This window comes from Platichthys flesus, chromosome 4, assembly GCF_949316205.1.
Source record: "Platichthys flesus chromosome 4, fPlaFle2.1, whole genome shotgun sequence".
NCBI classification, from domain to species: Eukaryota; Metazoa; Chordata; class Actinopteri; order Pleuronectiformes; family Pleuronectidae; genus Platichthys; species Platichthys flesus.
In genome coordinates, this window is record NC_084948.1 from 16,934,178 (window position 1) to 16,955,828 (window position 21,651).

At 45.8% G+C, this 21,651-nt stretch overlaps 1 protein-coding gene across 3 annotated transcripts in view; it reads right to left on the reverse strand.

The window, feature by feature from the left end:
• Positions 1-15,646: 15,646 nt before the first annotated feature.
• The window catches only part of arhgef12a (Rho guanine nucleotide exchange factor (GEF) 12a), a 37,443-nt gene continuing 31,438 nt past the window's right edge, over positions 15,647-21,651 (reverse strand). For 2 of the 3 annotated variants that reach the window (XM_062386065.1, XM_062386063.1), the window contains 13 exons: positions 21,435-21,549; positions 20,193-20,293; positions 19,907-19,984; positions 19,673-19,748; positions 19,416-19,583; positions 18,677-18,764; positions 18,508-18,585; positions 18,318-18,412; positions 17,983-18,189; positions 17,635-17,871; positions 17,288-17,517; positions 17,096-17,171; positions 15,647-16,994 (listed from right to left, as the gene is read on the reverse strand). In XM_062386065.1, the coding sequence (XP_062242049.1) occupies positions 16,984-16,994; positions 17,096-17,171; positions 17,288-17,517; positions 17,635-17,871; positions 17,983-18,189; positions 18,318-18,412; positions 18,508-18,585; positions 18,677-18,764; positions 19,416-19,583; positions 19,673-19,748; positions 19,907-19,984; positions 20,193-20,293; positions 21,435-21,549 (1,560 nt within the window). In that variant the 3' untranslated portion in view covers positions 15,647-16,983. The remainder of the gene's footprint in view (positions 16,995-17,095; positions 17,172-17,287; positions 17,518-17,634; positions 17,872-17,982; positions 18,190-18,317; positions 18,413-18,507; positions 18,586-18,676; positions 18,765-19,415; positions 19,584-19,672; positions 19,749-19,906; positions 19,985-20,192; positions 20,294-21,434; positions 21,550-21,651) is intronic. The other variant, XM_062386064.1, reaches the window with a different exon arrangement.

The window sequence follows — 21,651 nt, forward strand, 5'->3', positions numbered from 1 at the left end:
TCTGGTAATGTAGGCCCACACTTGATATTAATGTTTCATAAGCCCCCTGGGACAAACAGGAAGCCCTGCCGAATATGTATTCGGCTGTTTGCTATTCTCTAAACCTATTGGATAGTTCACTGCTATTATTGTGCCGAGCAAAAGTTTGGCCTCGCTGTCGCCAACTGCAGCCGTGACAGGTTGATTGGTGGACGACGTGCTGTCACTCAAGGACAAGGAGGAGTCATACCTTCAGACAGAGCTCGGGATCTAATGGTGATGAGGTGGGAAGTAATGAACAGCACACGGTGCGGATCACGGACGCTGATTCTAACTTTACTCATATCAGTATATCAGTGTTCAGAAGCTACAACTAACAATTAAGAAAGTTGACAGACATGTTACGTGTTGCCGGGAAATGCAAAGGCATGTTGACAAGAGGAAAATGAGAACTTTCTATTCCACCTCCGTAGCTCGCACCATTTCTGAAATGTTAGCACACAGGTCACAAAAGTAGCCTAAACATGGACGACATGACAGCTCTCACGAAATTGAAGCCACGTCATATGGATCGCCCCCTGGTGGCATTGCTCCAGTGCTGGTCATAAACCACACCTCCTCTATTTTAGTAGGTGAGACATGGACCACACTGAGAGCATAGAGTAGGCAGAAAGGTCAAATAAATGTTTCTAAACAGAAAGTTGCCATCATTTTAGGTTCTTTAACCTGCCCCCCTATAGATTTCCATGTACTGCACCGTTTTGTCAGTTCCCTCCGTATCGGAAGACTTTCAAAGGCATAAAATGAAATAAGAGTAAAATGCTCTGTCCACCACTTATTAGGATCTAACATTGAGAAGAAATGACCCATAAAGCAAGGCATCAGGGGTTAAATAAGAAGAGGTGAGACATCAGGCTCAAGGGATGGTGTGAAACTTACTTGTATCATGTTAAACCACCACCACACTGAAATATATTTTTCGTTGGTTGGACACTCATTTTCATGTAGCAAATAGCTAATGGTTTTCTTTCCTTTGCAAAAGACCGAACCCACTGATTTGACCCCTGGTGCACAAACCAGTCCAAATATCGTATTGTTACTTTCACAAGAAAAGTCAAATTACATAAAGCTCTGGGATGAGTGCACGTTTAAAGAAAACCCCTCTCAGTAAAAAAACTAAAGAAACTACTGTTCTCCTTTTATGATCCCCACTCCCATAATAACTGTTTTTAAATTACAAGTCATGATCAACAGAATATTTTACAGAACAAATGTAATGTTTCTGTTTTCGAATGTCAGGAATCAAATTAATGTGAAGAATGTGTGTAGAAACAGCGGAAAACAGTGATTTAACGTCTTAAAGAAGAAGTGTGCAGTGTTATTTTTCAAGTAAAGGGTTTAATGACCATGTTGGATTTCTTCTATCCTCAGTAATACATTAGCGACTGCTGGTTGGTTTTTACACACACACACGCACCCAGTGGTGTACCCCCCCCCCCCCCCCCCCTTGAGCAGACCCCCCTCAGATCTTGTGATCTTTAATAACTGATGGATGATTTCAAAGCCGCCTATCTAAGCAAAAGCTTCAAGAAAAAATAAAAGTCGAAACTAACTATAACTTTTTGAGCACAATTTCAATCAGATCATTCTTTTGCTGTCGGAAGTGATATTATTATTTTATTGATCAGTGGATTCGTCTGGTCTCACTAACATTCCAGACCCCTGAACCTCAGACTGTCATCTCAAGGCCTAAATGTCCTCAAACTCCACTGAGAACAGAAGGAGAACCAGGATGTGCTCAATCTCCTATAGTTTAATTTTTTACACTGGATTTGTTGTTTGTCATATTTTTTATATTTTGTATTAATATCTGAAAACTATGCCTGACAAATGATTTGTAAATCACATAATTACTGAAACATTCATAAAGTTCCTCTAAGGTCAACAAAGGATCTGGATGTAGATGAGAATGTCTGGTAGGGGAGAGCGGGGTAATGTGAGACATTTTTTACACTTGCTCCCCTCTAGGCGAGCTAAAATTATATATCAGTAAAATTAACACATTTCCCATTAATTCAGGATGTTTGCTAGCAATGGAAGTGATCAGAATCACTTCCATTCAAGGGGGTAAAGTGATCCACTTACTTTTGCCACTTTAAAACAACCATTAACAACACATGTTGTTATAGTTAAAATCCTGACAGCTAGATTGACAACCACACATTCCAAAACTAATATCGGACTAGTAACAGAAACATGGGGAATCGGTCAATTAAGCACATTTATGATTATTATGATTCATGTGATCTCTTGCACACCCTAGCTTACCTGCACATTGTTTCTCTGTCCAATTGGCAGGTACAGGCATATTGTTTTTCTCTGCGTATTCAAATGCCAGTTCACAGCACTTAACTGGAGCAAGGCCATGGAACTGGTCAGCTATGTTTCAAGTGTTTGAAAAGCTCCTCCTCCATCTCATCTGTGAATATTCTCTTTACCTCAGCTACTGCAATCCAGGCTACTGATTTTACTTCCCCTTTCTCTTTTTTCTTTATGAATCTTTTTAGGGTTGTCTTGTCAATATTTCTATCCCTTCCAGCTTTTCTTAAGGACTTCTTTCCTTGCATGACCTCAGCGGATGCACTCTCAGGATGTCTCCCTGGTGTAGTTTCTTGGCATGATGGCTTTTCTACAATGTTTATGACATAAAAATAAAACATATGTAATGTAACAATACACTACAATATGTATAAAACTAAACTTAACTTGTGCTTCATGTCTCACTCTACCCGACAGCCACCATTTTAGAAAAAACAACATCTCTTAGCAATTCCGGCTAAGATTCAGCTAGCATCAGTCACATGGTTTTATATGTTGGAAGTTCACCAACATGTATGATATAAGTTTCTCTACCTGAATCAATTTGTTTTGACACAACAGTTGATTAAGTTCAATGCAAGAAAAATTTACTTTTACATGCAAAAAACACATTTTGTGAAAAAACATCCTTTCCTAAGCACCAGCACCAACTTCTCTTTCATGGCAAGGGGGGAATGGGAGGGGCTTGAAAACATAACGGTCACATGACCACAATTGCGTTATGTTGCCTAGATACAGGGGGTGTCTCACATTACCCCGCGCTCCCCGACAAACTCTGACAAATGTAAGGAGGCCATTATGAACTAGTGAACGTAAAACATATACATTGATATTGAATAAGCATTGATCACCAATGGATATAATACAAATGAATGAATGACCTCAAATGACCCTAAACAGAAACAAACTTACTGGTGGCCGCATGGTCTCCATCACTTCTTCTTCTTCTTCCTCCACATTTCTTCGTTATCTTCTTTGGGTTTTATTGGTGGTTGGCAAAACAATGATTTGGTGCATTACCCCCACCTGCTGGTATGTAGCGTGGACCAAGATTTCTTATTATTATTGATTATTATTATCTATTCTATTGAGTTAACAAATAATAATAAATATAACTTATATTCTCTCAATGATAAGGGATTTAGTTGGACCCACCCTTAAATAACCGCCCCTTCACAACTCCTCCCCTGTGCCCCTCCTCCACCCTGACCTCACACACTGGTCCTCGTTCTGTCTTCACACTCTGTTTGTCCAATAACTAGATATCTTCAAAGACTTCAAGTACCTGACATGTCATCACATTTTCCACTTCCCCACTCGAACCTATGCACCCTGTGGACATTCACTGTCACACACACACACACACACACACACACACACACACACACACACACGCACACACACACACACACACATACCTCCTTTCAGCAGATATGGGAGGAAACAGTTCCCACATCACTGACACGGTCTAACACTGACGCCGTGAACGCTCTGTGGATTTGCCCACAGCTCAGTGCGGTGCAGCTCTGGACGCTCTGTTCGAACGGCCACTGAACAGGACGGATCTTCTGTGCAGCGTTGAGTGCCTGGGACATGGCCGAGCATATCTTATGTCCCATTTTCCGACCCCAGTCATACGAGTGTGCCTCTTCTGATGTGAAATAGGTTATTAATGAGGCATGGACGGAATAAAACTTTAACTGTGGCTGAAACCCTGACGTGTGGGAACCGGCACATTGACAGCTGCAGAGCTTTTGCTGAGGCACTGGACAGGATATATATACGTAACTGGGTTTCACTGGAAGTGTAGAGCAGGCCACTGAAGCAGGATGTTAAATCCACCGCGAGAAAATAGATGTTGCATCCAAGCAGAGAGTCTCTCCGCCATAAGTGCCAGGGAACTCTGAGCGCCTTGATGAGTGTCGGCGTGGCCACCTCTGACTGGAGACAAATCATATTTGAGCGAGAGCCATTTTGTAATTAGGCAGCCCACTGACATGGCAATAGGCTTTATTGGCAGTGTCTCACATGTAAATCCCCCGACCAGCTCCAACGGCGTGTGGGCGGGAGGGGGGGGGGCGTGAACGAGGCTGCCGATGCTGAAATGGCAGGACAAGGGTACAGTCACCTCGCCATGATGCAAAACAAGGCTGCGTGGTGCAGCTCACAATGGATGACACATTTATGCTGAAGTCAGAGAGGGGGTGCATCACCAGTGGTGTATTGATTGAAGGGAGCTGGCAAGGTACACTAACAGGGAATACAACTCAGCCACAAATCACAACATGGATTGTCAGCAAATTCCCTCATTACCGTGCCAAGCATTATCCTATTGACAGCTGTTTTGGCATCGACTCCCACATTCTCTTGTCGACCTGAAAGGCTCCTTCTCCGACAGGGGACTGGTGTGAACTCTGCGGTGAACGTCGCAAACCAAAATCAAACATCATTCATTACCGGGAGTAAATCTAGTTTCCTTTAAATCTGATGATCTGTGTGTGAGAGATAAAAAACCTGAAATCTTTTCTTTTCACGCAGCTTCTTAAGATGAGCGACGTCATATTCTGCCACAGATAGAACAGCTTTTCCATTGGGCTCCTCATGTTATTAAAATGGAGGTGGAAAAAAAGTGATGTTACGTGTCTGTGCACCGATCAGGATTTTGAAATCCTTCCATTCACCCTTTTAGCAGCTCCTGGTGATTACACCGGCATGATCAAGTCATAAGCTTGGTTCATAAAGTCCATCAAAATGAAAACATTTAAGAGAAAAGAAGAATAGAAATACCAATCCTCTTTCTGGAAAGCTAAATCTTTTTAAGGCAAAATTAAAAGCTTTCAAAAAAGGGCCTAATTAGGACTCTCAAGATTTAAGGGTTGCGGAGAGGCCAGAGCAAATCCCAGTTTACATTGGGTGAGAGCAGGGCCGGTCTTTCCTACAGGCGACATAGGCGGTTGCCTAGGGCGCCATTCAGAGGGGGGCGCCAAAAACTGCGCAGAGCAAAAAATAAAATAATTTTTTTTTTTTTGCTAGGCAGAGTTTTAGGCGCCCCCTTCTCTATGTGGTATGGCCAAAAATATTGTATTTAATTACTCTGACAGTAATTTAAGTAGTTTCATTAGAGAAATCAGTGAATGACAGCAGCACTCAGGTGGAACGTTTGGCGCTGGAGCAGTTTCACCCGTACTGTCAGATGCAGTCTGGATGAGGAAGTGAATGCTCCGTGTCGTTCCTGCTGCTGCTTCCATCCTGTATTCTACAGGGTAGTAGTGGGTGAGAGTCTCCTACGTTAGCTCCTAGAGCCTCGCTTGATCACCACGGGTGTCATTGAGACGTGTTAACTGGTAAAACTTAGAAACTCCGCTGGGCAGTGAGGGGAGACGCTCGCGCGGTAGGTGGGCGGGGCTACATTCGCCTGTATAGGTGTTTATTTTACCTGCACGTCGTCTTGCAGGCGGGTCGCGATAGTATATTGTTTACTTTACAGTGTTTAGTTCAGCTCCGACACACACAGACTCTGTAATTCATGTATTGTTATTGTGCCTTATAAAGACCAGTTATAAGCTAATGTTCAATAGGTCTATATTGTAAATGTTTATATTTCTTTATGAGTGATGATGTATATTAAGATGTTTGGAGGAAAGAGACACCATAGTAATTGAATGTATGTGTTATGCACTTAAAAATGCAGTTACACTCAAAGAAATGCTTGTACTTGAAATTGTGTTTAATTTGAATAAGATGCAGTCTGGATGTGGAACTGAATGCTCCGTGTCGTTACTGCTGCTGCATTCATGCTGTATTCTACAGATTTAATTTGTTGCTGTGGTATCAATTTTGGGACCCATAACATATATCTCCAACCAATACTTTGACATTAAAAAAATGTATCTAACCTTAGGGTAAAATGAGGCAAAAATTGAGGTACGAACCTCCTTGGTGTTGTCAGAACATGCTAGCACATTGAGGCTTATGGTTAGAGTGTGTGTGTCCAAGCAATTTCAACGAAGAAAGAAATAGTTTTATAATAAGTTTTCGTGTGGGGGGGGGCAGGAGTGAAGCTTGCCTAGAGCGCCAAATGTGCTAGGGCCGGCCCTGGGTGAGAGGCTGGGTACAACCTCGACAGGTCACCAGCCCATTATCCCGCCAACATACAAGCAGCCTTCGGCGGACATGGTCTACAGAACCTCATCCTATGTTGCCAGCAACGAATCCTGGGATAGGTTGGGCCGGTAAGGAACCACTCTTTGGAGCCTTTGTTTCTCTGGGATGAAAGGACACATTTGTGGGTCGCACATGTCAAAGAGCTTGAGGACAGCCCAGTCAAACGCAACCTCTGAAAGGATGCAGCCCCTGAAATGAGATTCACACTCACATTTGAATCAGAACGTGATGCAGTGGTTGGCTCCTGGTTTCAGGCCATAGTCATATTTTAACCAAATGTGATCAAACTGCACCTATTCAATCATGAAGAAGCAGAAGAGCAGAATTCTTTGACTGGCAAAGTAACAATGAATAACTAACAATGTTTTCCCCAACAAAAAAACTTTTCAACTCTGACTGTTGCACATCTCATAATGAATATTTGATGAGGAACTCGGCCGAGGAGTCTGATAACGTTGTTTTTGTGTTGTTCATAAAGTCACTGGTGCAGATTATTCACGAAACACAATTATTCACGTTGAAGGTCAAGGCGGAGGTCTAGTCGTCGCTTGTGCGGGAGCGTGAAGAGGACTAGTATCAGACTGAAGCCTGGTTGACTCACGTGTCATGTTGTAATTTTGGTATATGAGCAAACGACAAGGTAGGAAGCCAAACAGCGTCACGCAGCACAGATGGCCAGTGTTGATTTCACAGTCCTTGGGGATGAGCAGCTTTCAATCACACTGAGCCGTGTGATTGAAAGCTGGGGATAAAGAGACGGAGCGTGCGACACACCCATCAAATTTGTGTACATGTATGTAGAGCCCCCGATGCGCACTGATGCGTGACCGTGTGTGTGTGTGTGTGTAGAGATTAAACCCTTCACCTTGGCAGCCGCTTGTGTTACGTGATTGATTTACAACTTTCTGCCCCGCCCCCCCCCCCCCCCCACCGTGAGCCACTGCGGATATACACACACGGCATGGCTGCTTGGTAAATATTCATCAGCCGTGAATCAGACCGCCGCTGCACCGGTGCATCGCTGGCGTGTCGATGTGTCAGTTTTGCGTGGCGAGGTGTCAAGTCAGTGTGCACACACACACACGCTGCCTCCCCACAGCCCCCCCCCCCTCCCCACACACACACACAAAGCATTGTGCATTGTGCGATCCAAAAAAAGTAAAAGGAGAAAAAAAAGGCTGCTGCTCATATTGCATCAGCTAACAGGATGGATCCCCGTCCGCTCACAGACTGACAGCAGGCTAATGGCTCTGTCTTTCTTCCAGTGGCCAGAGAGTGATGGGAGGACATAACACGAGGAATGAGAGAAGAGGGGAGAAAGTGAGGAACAAAGCCGTTAGGGAGAGTAGAAGAACGTGAAACCCACGACTCCTTTTTTTCCAGGTTAGCGCCAGAGCCGGGGCCGACTGTCGACATTACTCGCATGCGACAGTTTTGAAGGCAAAACACAGGATGAGATGTGAGTCTGGATCTGACTTGCGTGCGGATGTGAGTCTTTGAGGAGAACCCGGGGTTACGTGCCTTGTTTGGACAATCTCTCCGCTCCTGGCAGAACATTACCAAGACACAGCGAGGAGGCGTATTGCACTCATCTAAGGAGAATGGGCCGTTAAGTGTTTTTCCCATTCTCTGCAAGACAGAAGAAATGAGCAATGAGGACAGGTGTGAGCGCTTTAAGTGACTGTAATAGTTGGAGGAAGGCCATCCAATCACCGCTCAGGAGGCCCTCGGGCCGGCAGGCGGGAGGCTTCATTGGAGTTGGTTCACAAACACAGACACTCGCAAGAAGTCGTCTCCTGTAAGAGAGAGATCAAAATGCTAATCTCCGGGAAAACAGTTCGGCTGCTGGAGCGCTGCACGTTCCCCGTTCACCTCCTGCCGCTGAATCGAAGCATGCACCGCCTCCGCTGGGATAAAGAGCCATCAGTCGCGGAATGCCTCAAGCAGATGCATCCTTTGACCCCAAATGAAGAAAGTCAGTTTGAATTGGGGAAGATTAACTCGCGGGGCGGGCCAACGCTCACAAGCACAACATCCCCTCTTATCTCCATTTCCCTCGGCTCAGGAGTAATCGTGCTCAGGTGTCAATCACCGCTCTTGATTTTATATAGGGGTTAAATAGCACAGGTCTCGATTTCCTCCCTCCGTCAGAAGAGACTATCAGACGGCAGCGTGTATTTTTTTTTCTAAATCAGGTGACGGCATCATAGCCGATGGCGCTCTGCAACGGTGCGTGACCTCTATTCAAAGAGAGGGGACATGAAAAGACCCATTCCAGATCAGCTATTACCTGAATGAGACTCCTCAGAAGAACTGATGCTCCGACTCGGACAGAGGTTGGATTTCTGTACTCATAACAGTCCACACCCTGTAAAAGCAGTTTCAGGAAGGCTAAAGCACCTTCTTATCCAGGTTGGCTGAGAAGACGATTACACAGGAGGAGTGAAGCCTCTCTGCAGGCCACCCCCACCCCCCCCCCCCCCCGCCACCCCTCAGCCCTTGTGAGTCAGTTTAGTGGGATTAGCGGGGGCCCTTGACTCGAGTCATTCTCTGCAGAACCCCACCGGTGAACCCTTGCTCCAGCAGGTCGGCGCAGACAGCTCACCTTCAGGCCTTACCAGGGATTATTATCGTGCGCTGAATTCGTGCCCTTTTAAAAAAAAAAACAAAGGCAGCAGGAGGCTGTCAGACGAGTCGGGGGGGTGGGGGGGTGGCGGGAGACGCTCCCCGAGGTTTCAAATGACTAGTCCCTGCCTGTGGAGAAACTAGCAGCGGACGACCAAACAAACGAGTCATTTGAAATTCCAGTCAGGCTCTGTTGTTATTCTCTCTCCGTCTTTCTTTTTTTCTCGAGTGGATTCCTTTCCTTCCCCGATGTTGACGTTGGCGTTGCCGCGTTATTGATCAGCACTCTGCCGGAGCATGTCAGGTAGATTAAATTACCTGACCCTCATCTTGGTCCCTCAGCATCCGTTTCAGGACTTTGACACAGACGTGCATTACTGCTCCTTCTCTGACGCAGGGAGAGCCAACGCTGCATACCAGACGCGCGGCTAGCTCACATCCAACTATTATCATTGATGGATTGTTTATTTTTTATTTTGAAAAGCTAAATGTGTTGAAAATAAAGATTTTCTTTTAATGTGAAAGATTGTATTACATGCTGGGTGAGCTAGGGGGGAATTGGTGGAGTTAGCGGTCAGATGCATCTCTCTGTGGATGCACACCATGTTTTATGGAATTCATTTACCCCCAGAGACTAGATCCCGAACTCCTGGAGCAGCTTCACTTTTACATGAGAGACACACCTCTTTCATCCTTTACCTCTCTAGATCAAATCCTCCCTCTCTCTCTCTCTTTTTTTGTTTTGTTGAGATTCACTGTTTCCTAATACTGTCAATGTAAAACAAACCCGTTCAGCCTCAAAGCTCATGTAAAATTCATGCTCATGCTTAAAACATAAAGTGAGCGGAGGGAGGGGGGGGGGGGGGGGTCGTCGGCGGCTCACAAGAAGACGGCGTGTCGTAATTATGGATTTGGGCTTTAAATACTGCAGGAGCCCGTTTGATACCGTACACGCTCACACAAGAAGCAGCTCACAACAGAGGAGTGTGCGTCTCTCCACGCAGCCGAGGCGGACTCATGATTTCCTGGATGACTCCCACTTAGTGACTCATGACCACCAGGTTGTACTAAGAGGAATTAGACAAATGGTGCCGGCCACTCGCTGCCTTTTAATGCGACGGGATTCAAGGCAGCGATGATCTAATCCTTCATCAGGTGTTTTTCTGTTATCCACCGGCCGCCGTGTGGAGCTCTGCCTGTTTCACGGCACGTGTTGCTCTCCTGTCCCCGCAGTGGAGGCATCGATTCATGTGGTCGTTTTTCATATTCACATTTCCACCTGTCAGATGAATACAGCGTGTGTCTATACAAGGGGATGTTTGGCAGATGTTACCTGTGATGGAGGGAGACACTCGGGCAGCAGCTGGTGTCTTACGGAGACGTGATGCATGGAGGAGGAGACCAGGAGGTGCAACGATATAGCACCGGAGTATCATGGGCAGGTGTCACCCCCCCCCCCCCCCCCCCCCCCCCAAGTGTGAAGATGTCTCCCACAGCATCCCAGTATATCTCCTTCACCCTGCGTCAGCAATTCCAACAGCAAATCAATGACTGGCTGGAACTGCTGTCACCCTGAATGTTACATGTAGGTGTTTGCATCCTATTAGATAGTAAAGCCTGTAGTATGTAAATCACACAGTGTCCTAACGTGTAGCCACTGGCTGGAAGAAGGGAGCATGTGTAGAATGAGACAGGCTCTATTCTCATAGTGCTGTACAGATGTGATGTGTAAGGATGTGTACAACTCCTCCTCATTACCACAGCCTGCGATGATGTAACAAAGGACATTTACTTTGTTTTACGTTAGTACATTTTTTGCATGTATTTGTACTTCACTTGTGCAGTGTTGTGTCCTATCAGCAAATATATTTCTTCTCCAGTACAGTTTTTTTTGCAATGGATTGGGTTACATGCACACATCGTTTCTTTATGTTTTTAAGCTATCAGTAACAAGAGTGGGATAATCCACTGATCCAATCAGAGCAGGCAGAGAACAGTAGACTCCGCCTCCTGACTTCTTATTGTTGACTTCTGCGTACACTGAGCAAGTTCTTTTACCTCTAATATTTAAAGTGTATTTGAAAGCAAGTTCATTATTTTTTACTGTTTTTTATGCTAATTTGGTCAGATGAAAAACGTATGGAACCAGAATTTATTTAGAAAAAGTTTGAACCTTTTCAGGAGACTCTGACTGGAAATATATTTGTAATATAAGACTTGGCCCATTGCTTCTCATATCATTTTTAAGCTCTTTTCCAGCTCCATGTTTATATAAACACGTTGCTCTCCTGAATATCAAAATAGATGCAGGATGAGTGATCATAATAGCCAAAGCTGAAAAGCCATTATGTTTTCAAATATAAAGTTTTCACCAAAGTTACTTTATAATGTCAACGAGACATCTGGAAAAATAGTCTTTGCTGAGTGACATGATTTATCAATACAGTCTAATCACATCAATAATTCTTTACTGTGGTCGTGTTCAGACAAAGAACCAACGCAGTGGTGTATTGATGGGATCCAGGACACCAGATAGTGTGTTCACATAACACAACATGCGTGGAATCATAATTTTTTGGCTAAATGTCAATTCAATTCATCGCAGAGCTACACACACACACGCACACTCTCACACACACACACACGCACACCAGTGTTTAATCTTCAGGTGGAGCTGCTACATGTTAACCAGACACCCACAAACCTGGGATCCATCCACGGTGGCAGCCATACATTGAGGATGATAAATAACTAATCGATTCCTCCTTTCAACCAGGAGAAGCGAGGCAAGTCTCCGCTGGTCGCTGTCACGTACTCTAACTGAGGTCCCATCACAGGCGGCCGACTCCTGACATGTGTCAATAAACACCTCACTTTGTTTTCATTCCTGATTTCATTTCCTTTCCCTCTCTGGTCTGTGGTTCTGTGCCTGGCGTCGGACACACGGACTCGGCCCGCACTTTGCCGCCGCTGGTGAGCAAAAGCTGCGGAAGCATGGCTGCCAACGTTGTGTCATGGATTCCTGCAGAGGCTCTGAGGTGCACTGGGCCTGGACCTGCTCCCAGGTCACAGCTCAACAGCGGCGCCCCCCCCCCCCCCCTTCTGGTTTCCCTTTCACAGCAGCCTGGGCTGGGAAGCCCGGTGCCAGGTGGTTCCGTCCGGAGGCCTCCTGCCCAGATTCTCCATCAAATTGAGGTGAGGTAATTAGACAGGGGCAGCGCCAAGCCACAGGTACCTATTTATTACTGGATGGGTTGATTCTAAAGTGTCTCACGGCCACTGATCAGGTTCAGGAATCCTCTCTCTTTGGCACACATGAACTCAACTCTTTTTTTTAGCATATTCCTTCCATTAGAAGCAGTCGGTCAATTCGTCCCTAGGCATCGGCTTGTCGCCTCCTCCCCTCGTCCTGCACGGCCTCATTGTTGTGCTTGGGACAGTGGGTACTCGAGAGGCTATGGATTAATCCGACTGTGGGGAGCCCATTGATCTTCAGTCCAATCCATCTTACATTGCCTTCTGCATCGATGGAGGGGGAGAGGTGCAGCATGAAAATCAATCCCCTGAGGTCAGGGGTCCCCGTTTGGGAAACAGGTTATAACTGAGGTGGACTTTTTACAATGAAACGTCAAGAGTCCTTGATTGGGACGGACGCCGTCTGTTCCTAGCCACGCCCCTTTCAAAGCAATTTGCGAAAACGTGCCTGCTCAGATTTTATAAAGAAATGTCTTTGATGTAAAACTTAAAAACTAAAAAAAGTGAATCCCACAAGGAGGAGAGGATATTTCGACTTTGACAAACCCTCTCCAGAGAAGAGAAACAGAGACTGTAGCCGCCGACATGAATCACCACGTGAACAGCTGATTTATGTGAATCCAACTTCCACCATTTTTTTTTTTTTTTTTAACAGACACTTCACTTTATTCCCTCTATAACCTCTGCAGTCTGAAATATATAATGGTCTTTGATGAGAACCACACAACCAGACAGTGATTTATTACACGGGGAAACAAGCCCGCTGTGACTCTGCTGGCAACACTAAGCAAACGTAAAGGTGGAATACAACCAATTATTTTATTGACCGATCTCAAGTTTCACCTCCCAACAATCTCACAGGGGTCACTGGCCGTGCGCTGGGGCCCCATAGTGGAGCGTGTATATACTGGGGCAGCAGCTCGGGATTCTGCGTGTGTGTGCTGCGCATTCCTGCTGCAAACACACACAAGGATGAATATTGATGAAACGGCACACTCGGACCAAAAAGGGATCAATGAAGCGGGCGGGCGGGCAGAGGGAACGAGGCCCATTCGGTGCACGGTGCTGAGTGACAATCCTACGTTGTGTTGTGGGTTGCAGCGACGGGTCCTGCAGCGACAAAACAGTTTTAATCCAATTCTACTCAGAGACGCAGGACGGCTGCGGACGCACACCGGTGTAAATAGATTAAGACCGGGAAAGGATGCACTTGTAGGTGCATTAGCATATTGATGAGAAACTCTTTTCAGACCGAAACGTGCACGTGTGTGTGTGAATGGGTGAATGTGTGCGGATCAGCTATGTGCAGGGTTTGTTTGAAGAGATGTGGGTGAAAAAAAAACAACTCCTGTTTGTTTCCTTCCTTTGCCAAAGTTATTTAGTCTGGGATCTTTGTCTTGGAATTAAAACCCTTTGGAAACAACCAGGATTGTATCCGCAATGGTCGTACACACCAGCATCAGGTAAACACATCAAATCCTCAACTTGATTATCGGGCTTTGAGCACGTCTCCACAACAACATCTGAGAATGTGGGCGTTGTGTTTGATTGTGTGTTTAAAGGACGACACGACTTGAACAGCCTGGCGCGGTAGAAAACAAGAAAACAGGTCTTTTGGTCTTTTGGTTGTAGGATGAAGGATGGAGCTTCAGGTTCCTGCCTGACCCACAGCACTGTTGCATACATACCTGAGGAGGAGGAGGAGGAGGAGGAGGAGGAGGAGGAGGAGGAGGAGGAGGAGGAGGAGGAGGAGGAGGAGGAGCAGCAGAAAGGCTGGTCTCAGCGGGGCTCGACATGTGACTGACACCTCTCTCCTCTTTGTCTTTGCCACTCCAATTAGCTCGGTGACGGGTGTGGGCAGGGAAACTAGACAATCAATTACCGTCTTCTCCCCACACGTCCCCTCTTCATCTTCCACACGTCTCTGTTCACGCTCCATCCCTCACCTCTTCTCTCCTTTCTTTAATTTATGGTCTTTCCTCACCTTGTCCATCCTCCACCGGTGTCCTCAACCCATCCTCTCTGCTCTCTGGGTTTCCCCGCAGCAGTCAGGTCGACGGTGAGAGGAGAGGAGGGAACATGTCAGTGGGAGCTGTGAGGCTTCCTCCTGCGTTACACTCACACACACACACACACACTCTCACACACACACTGAGTAGAAAGCCCTGCCAGGCGTGACTCTGCTGTGACTCCACTCCTGCAGGTGAAGCCGGAGTGGATGCTGCACAGTCCTCCGGGAGGGGCCTCTTGACCATTGTCTCATTGTGGAGGCAAAACAGACCCACTGCTCGAGTCGCATACATGTGGAGAATCAGCAGGTTATTTAAAACCCTGATGCCACTGCAGGTTTCAGGGAGGGTCTTCTTTCACCGCGCCGTTTAATGGTGGAAGTTTGCCACCTGCTGGAAACAATCATCACCTTCTGTGGCTGTCCTTGATCAAACCTCTCTGGTGGTTTCCCTTTAATGAAACGACTCTGCCCCTCTCTGACATTTAGCGCCTCTCAAACCTCCACAGGAAGCGTCTCTCTCCGTTAAGGTCAAAAGCAAAAAAATTCTTGACGCCCGACGACGAGGATCAAATTAAAATGATCCCAAAAATGTCTAGCAAATTTCCAACCTTGTTTTCAAATGGCCTCAGGCGGAAGATAAAACCCCCCACGTGCTGATCATCTCACAGAAAGCCCTGTAGCCGGGAACAACACACAGAGTCCTGCGGTACACAAGGCGGTCATATATCATGTGCTGTCAAAGGGGCCCTGCACTATGTTGAATAGCTACTGTAGTTCATTCACTTACTTGAATACAGTAAAACCTCCGATTCAAAAAAAAGAACACAGCCTTCTCTTTACCCTGTGTTCAATTTCAGCCTATTTCACTCAATAGAAATCAATCACTCACTCAAAGTGAATCGAAAACAATGAGGTAAAGAAAATACAGCTTCAGCACAAGTCAAAGACTCAGTTAAATCTTGAAGCATGTATATGTGTGATGCTGAGCCTCAGTGCATTGACGTGTAAACGCTGGACTGGTTTTGTAAGTGCAGCTGAATTCTGATGGACATTAGGCATGAGAGACAGGAGCTAGTAGTTTAAATATATCTGTAGTGGGATGGATCTTTACCACTGGACAGTACATACAGTAACCCCCCCCCCCACTGGCTATAGCTGGGACTGAGGCACAAACAAACAGTTCCATCGACCCTCCATCTCTGAACCGCTCATTAAAAACAGACTGACAACAGATGAATATTTGCCTGAAACATCAAGGTAGCAAAAACGGGCAAGGTTTTCCTTTTTCAATGTGTCATGGCACCATTTATTTATTAAAGTTATGCATAACTTTCCAACTTGATCATTGTACAGTATATGTTGAACTTCATGACATTGTTAGAATATCAGGCAGTCAGATCAGAACAGCCAATAGTAGCAGAGAGAAGTAGCATTTCTGCCAGAAGCTAATACAGAGAGAGCGTGGCCGCTCCTTGCAGAAGAGAGGGGGGGGGGGGGGGGGGGGGGGGGGTCAGGGGGGAGAAAGGGGGCAAGATCCCCAAAGGGAAGATGAGAAAGCGTGACATATAGAGTGCAGCAGGGGATAAAGAAACATGATTGCCAGGGGGCTGCGAGGAGGAAAAAAAAGGAAGGATGACACCTGTAAGTGTTCAAAAGGAAGAAGAAGGAGAAGAGTCACACGCAAAGGAGGAGAGGAGTAGACAGGAGGAAAAATAGCCCTCACAGCGAGGAGGGGGAGGAGGAGGAGGAGGAGGAGGAGGAGGAGGCACAGAAATGCAACAGGACCAGATCAGAGCCTCGAGACTCTTCATTCTAGTTAACACCACACCTAGAATTTGTCTAAAATTCTAGTCTTTTAACACAGTTCAAGAGTTTCAACACAATGGGATCTATCCATCACCAGTGCGACTCCGGCCTCTATCAGTCTGAATACACTCCTGCCCTTTCATCAGTATACGCTCGGCTGACGCTCGCGTGCACTCAACACTCACACGAAGCCCGTGTGACTGACGCAGGGAGGAGCAGTCGAAAAGGTAACACCATGGCCAAAAGCATGCAAGCAAAGTGGAAACACTTTAAAAAAAAAAAAAAAGAAAGAAAATAAATACATCTTGGGATAAAAAAAATCTTAATACATTATCTTAAAATTTTCCTTTTCTTGTTTTGTGTTTCATATATATATATATTCTAAACACACATCTTTGTACATTTTGGTATAAGTTCTCTTTCTTGCAGGGAGTTCGGGGGGGGGAAATGGGTGTTAGATGGTCGAGGGGTGAGGTTCTGGGGCAATCCCACTTCCCTGATTGCCTTGTGCTGATGGAGGGGAGAGGAGGGGGGTGGGGGTGCGGCGTCGCTAATGACACCACGTGTCTGCTCACACTCTCAGTCTCTCATTCTCAGTGGCGGCCGCGGGCGGCGGCGATGGAAAGGAAAATAGGGGGACTCAGCAGTGAGTGGACAAGCTTATAGGAGGTCCAGAAAGTCCAGGACACGAGTAGTAAGAACAGACGAACGGGTCGGGACTTCCTCTTTGGGACCAGAGCCAGCAGCCGTGGCGTGGACTTCCACTATCTCTTATCTGAGGGTAAAGAAACGTTGAGGAGAAGGATCAGACGATGGACACATAGAGGAAGTGATTCAAGTGTTGAGATGCAGTGATTCCTGCTGCCGATGAGATACCTTTGTTTCCCTCCATGTCTGCTGAGGACCTTTCAGGCCTTCGGCGTATTAGATTATTGTACTTGGCCTCAACGTCCTGCAGGGAAAGAAACAATCCACTGTAAGATCACGCAGTAAAAACGATCGCTTTGTGTTCATCACTCAGTGTGTTACATGTGATCAGGAGAATGAAAGGGAATACATGTCAGGTACCTTCAGATAGCTCAGGTTGGACTGAAGGCTTCGGAGGTGAGACAGGACTTGTCTGCTGACAGAGGAGAGGCTGCCGGCTTGGGACGCCGAGGAAAACCTCAAGTTGATGCCGGAGTCCGTGGCGCAGCCTTGTGAGGTTCTCAGCTGCTTCCCTGTGGTTGATGCCAAGATGTCGTCATCTGTGCTGCTCTCCCCCGGGCCACCGTAGCCCTCCAGGACTAAGTATCCTGCTGAGAGAATGACAAGAAGCCCTTTTACACAAATGTCATCAGAGGAGGGACACGGAGCGCAGATCAAACCAAAGTGAAAGAAGGTCAAACTGTTTCAATCTGCAGCCCCAGGCTCACCATAATCGTCAGGAGAGTCGAAGAAGCCCGTGTCCCCAGAGCCCAGGTCCTGAGCCGGGTCCTCGGCCTGAGAGCTGCTCTTCTCGGAGCCGTTGTGGACCATCACTCGTGCGCGGCTGTCGATGGGTGTCCGCAGAGACGTGGTCCTGAGGAGACGAGCCCCTGTGGAGCGTTTGCTTTGCTCTGCAGCCTCCTGGGACATCAGCTGGGTCACCAACACCTGCTTTAATGCTGCCACTAACGGACGGGGGAGAGATCCAGGTTATTGATATATATATATATATATTTTTTTTTTTAATTACGTATAAACTATATTAGGTTTTTGAGTTATCTGTTCTGAATGCTTACGTGTTTTCAGTGCTTCGTCTGCTCTGGAGGGAAAAACGTTAAACGAGTCTCCTTCTCTGCCGTCCTCGGCCGCTCGGTAAGGAAGCTCCGGATCCACGAAGCCTTCCTCCTCCTGCTCCTCCTCCTCAGCCTTCGTCATCTCGAATGGATTATTACCAGGTAGAGAGATCGGCAATGTGGTTCTCGGGGCCGGACTGCTCTCTTTATCTAATGAGGAGAGATTACAGTTATCGGAGGAGTTCTAATTAGATGAGGATTGTCGACACAGTTGAGGAGCACCGAATAATGAAGTAACAAGGAATGAATAAGGGAAGTAATGTGTGAGAAAGTGGCACCTGTTGACTGGGTGCTGCCGATGGATGTGCGGTCTGCGTCTCGACTCAGCCTGGAAACACCCGCGGTAATGATCTCCACGTCGTCTCTCTCCCCGCTGGCACAAAAGCAACATCTTTTTGTCAGTAACAAGCTCAAACCCTGAGAACCATCACATCCAATCGAATTAGGAAAGATGAAGAAGCAACATACTCGCTCTGAGGTAACGGGATGATGCTGTGAGGTTTGACTTTCATGGCCTCCGCCCTCTGGATGATTAGACGCTGCCACCTTTCGTTAAGGAAACAAAAGAAATGTTGTTAGATCACTAAACAGCTGGAACGATACAATTGTAAGGAAGCGATCAAGCGACGTTTCTCACGTTATCTGATCTGCGACTGTGGGCGCCATCAGCTCGTAGATCTGGGCTCCGTTGTCGGACATGGACAGGACGAAAAAGGACTTGTTGTCTGGATGGGGAGAGAGTGGAGAGATGGTTTGAGGTGAGACTAATCAGTTTCATTCTACCATTTATGCACAAGCTGTTTTCAGACGTGCACTGAACCCTGGACATTTGTATGTGCGAATGCAAATGTTCAGAGCAGTTACTCTAATCATTCTCCAGAACTTTTCCCTCCAGGCTGCTAGTCAAACGTCTGGAAAATGAGCCCATGTGAGAATACGGCAGGAAAATGTGGGTAGAATTCACAGCGAGCGAGTGGGTGTGTTGACGCTTCTACAGGATGGACGCAAAATGAATCAACTGGGGAGGACAAGCTTTTTCTGATGAACTTGCCAGGCTTTCTGCAGTAGAATTCATTTGTCATGTCCTGACGCCTGTGTGCTCAACTCAGGCGCCACGCCTCCCCTCCCCTGAATGTTCTGGACATTTTCCTGTTATTGTTAACGCATCTGACTCAGACAATCTCCAGCTGTATTTTTTATATGCGAAGAGCAAACTCTGCAAACTGCTCAAACTTTTTACAGACAATTTTTCTGAAATCATGTCTTAAATAACTGCAGAAACATAGATCATCCCATCATCGGGTTCTGTTTGAGCTATTTGAGAAAGGAAGAGTGTCATGATGCTTTTCAAATGAGAGACTGTTGTGTTAACTGACCTGTGGCCACAGAGCGCACCAGCACAGTGTTGAGTTTGATGATGGGGCTGAAGATATGTTTGGTATCTGCGGTGCCTGCCAGGTTTTTGCTGTGACACTTCAGGATCAGTCGCTCATCTTGTTTCTGTAGCAGGACCAGGATGTCCTCCAGGAGGAGCGTGTACAACTCTACAGAACAGACAGAGAACACTGTTAGTTCCCGGTCTTGACAAACTCTACTCATCAATAATTTGTCTAGTAAAGAATTGATTACAAACCAATAGTCTTGTCCTTGTTCACTTTCCATGACAGAGGTCCCTCGTGCACCATTGTTCTCTTGGTAAGATCCAGGTTCTGAAGAATGTGAACGATGAAATAAGTCAAACATCTTCTCACTGATTCCTACTGGTCTATTTTTTCTTCATCTGGCAGAGATTTCAAACTGCATGCGTGGGTTTAAAATGAGAGAGGGCGCCTTAAGTGAAACTAAAAGGGTCATATAGACATCTCACCTTTAGCTCCAGGATCACTGGGTTATCTGTCTGCTTCAGAGAGGACAGGTCCAGTCGTCTCTGATAGTCCTCCAGCCTCTGGAGGGGGGATGGAGAGAAAGAGACAGATGAAAAAGGGATAAGTGAGTGCTTTTAAAAAAAAAGGAAGCCCCCGCCGGGGAGTGAAGAAGGTGGTGATAAAATAAACTTTGAGCCGAGCAGGAAAGATGAGGAGGACTTAGGATGAGACTGAAGGGGATGTAGAGAAAAGTCCTGAAATGGAAAGACTGTTTCTTAAAGCACACACCTGCTTGTCCTCAGATTGCTTCACAGCCTGGTTGACATGATTTAGGATCCTCCTGCAGCAGTCCGCCGCCTGCTTCACTTTGTCCTTCTCCACCGTGTTGTCTGAAAGATTTTATGATATCAAATAAGGCCTACTCACTTATCCGGGGAGGTTGGTGTCTGGTAATTTCACATTTCCTCCCTCCATTAACAAACAATCATTCTCAATAAAGATGATAAAGCAAGGGGGCATTATGATCCTATAATAGCCGGTTGTAATTTATCATTAGTGCGTTCTCTCTGTGTGAGACGCAAACCCCCGGACTAAAATGATGGACCAAATAATGGGCGATACATTTCCTAAAATGTGCACTAACGCTCCGGGATCATAAAAGTGATAATCTCTCCATTAGTCTGCGTAATTCTCTAATGGCTGTCTAGTAACCACATAAGACTTCATTTAAGGTTCATTTTTATCCACTTTTCTTCTTTCTCGGGAGATTTCCATTTTTATCAATTTCATTCATATCACAATCAGGTTATAAAACCAAAACGAGCTATTATTCCTGTATTAAGCATCACCATGGTTACTTGCATTATGAGTAATATTTACTCTAAGGATCTCATCGATTTGAGGATCACAGGACGGAAAGGCTGGACTCTAAGTTGAAGAGGTCATGTGGAGAGATCATTTTCTTGTCTAGACCATCAGACTAGAAATGAATAACAACCTGACTGGTGGAATAATCCATACAGCTATCAACACAGTGTGTGGCCCTGGGTACTGGCAGGCTGATGTTGTTGCCTTATGAAGCCACATTTAAAGTCACAAGATCCAGATTTCTCTTTGGATCTATTGAATTCCACACACTGATTAATATATGTCCCATAAATATGTCAGATTTTGTTTTTAAACAACATCCATGCATTATTCTCTTAGAAATCTATTTATTAAAAAAAAAGAGAGAGAACCCCAATCTCCCGATATTAAAGAAAGTAATACAAATATCTTGTTTGATTCCTTTGTCCAGATCCGCCCCAAACAGACGGGGTGAAAACACAACGGGGCTTATAATCTTGGTAAGGATCCCTAAGAACTTTGAGCAAGTTTGAATTCTGGTGGCTATCATTGTGCTTCATGTTAATCTGTCACGTCTACAATGTTCAACCATTATTCAACATGTCTAATATTTATCAGCTGGAATTTTTACTTTCTCAAATCATAAATATATGCATGGTGGCCTGCAGGGCGACAGCAATCTACCTGTGTACTTGGAGATGTTCTCTAGGAGCAGAGGGTACTTGGTGAGTCGCTGCATCTCGACAGGAATGATGTCTTTAAGCTGCAGTCTGCGACACAGTCTGTTACTCTCTGCCTCCTGCAAAAGCAATGAAGATTACAAGTTACACTTACACGGTCAGCTGACTGTGTAATCTTACAGATATAGAGAGTGAGTGAGCTACATTTCAGTTGAATTGAA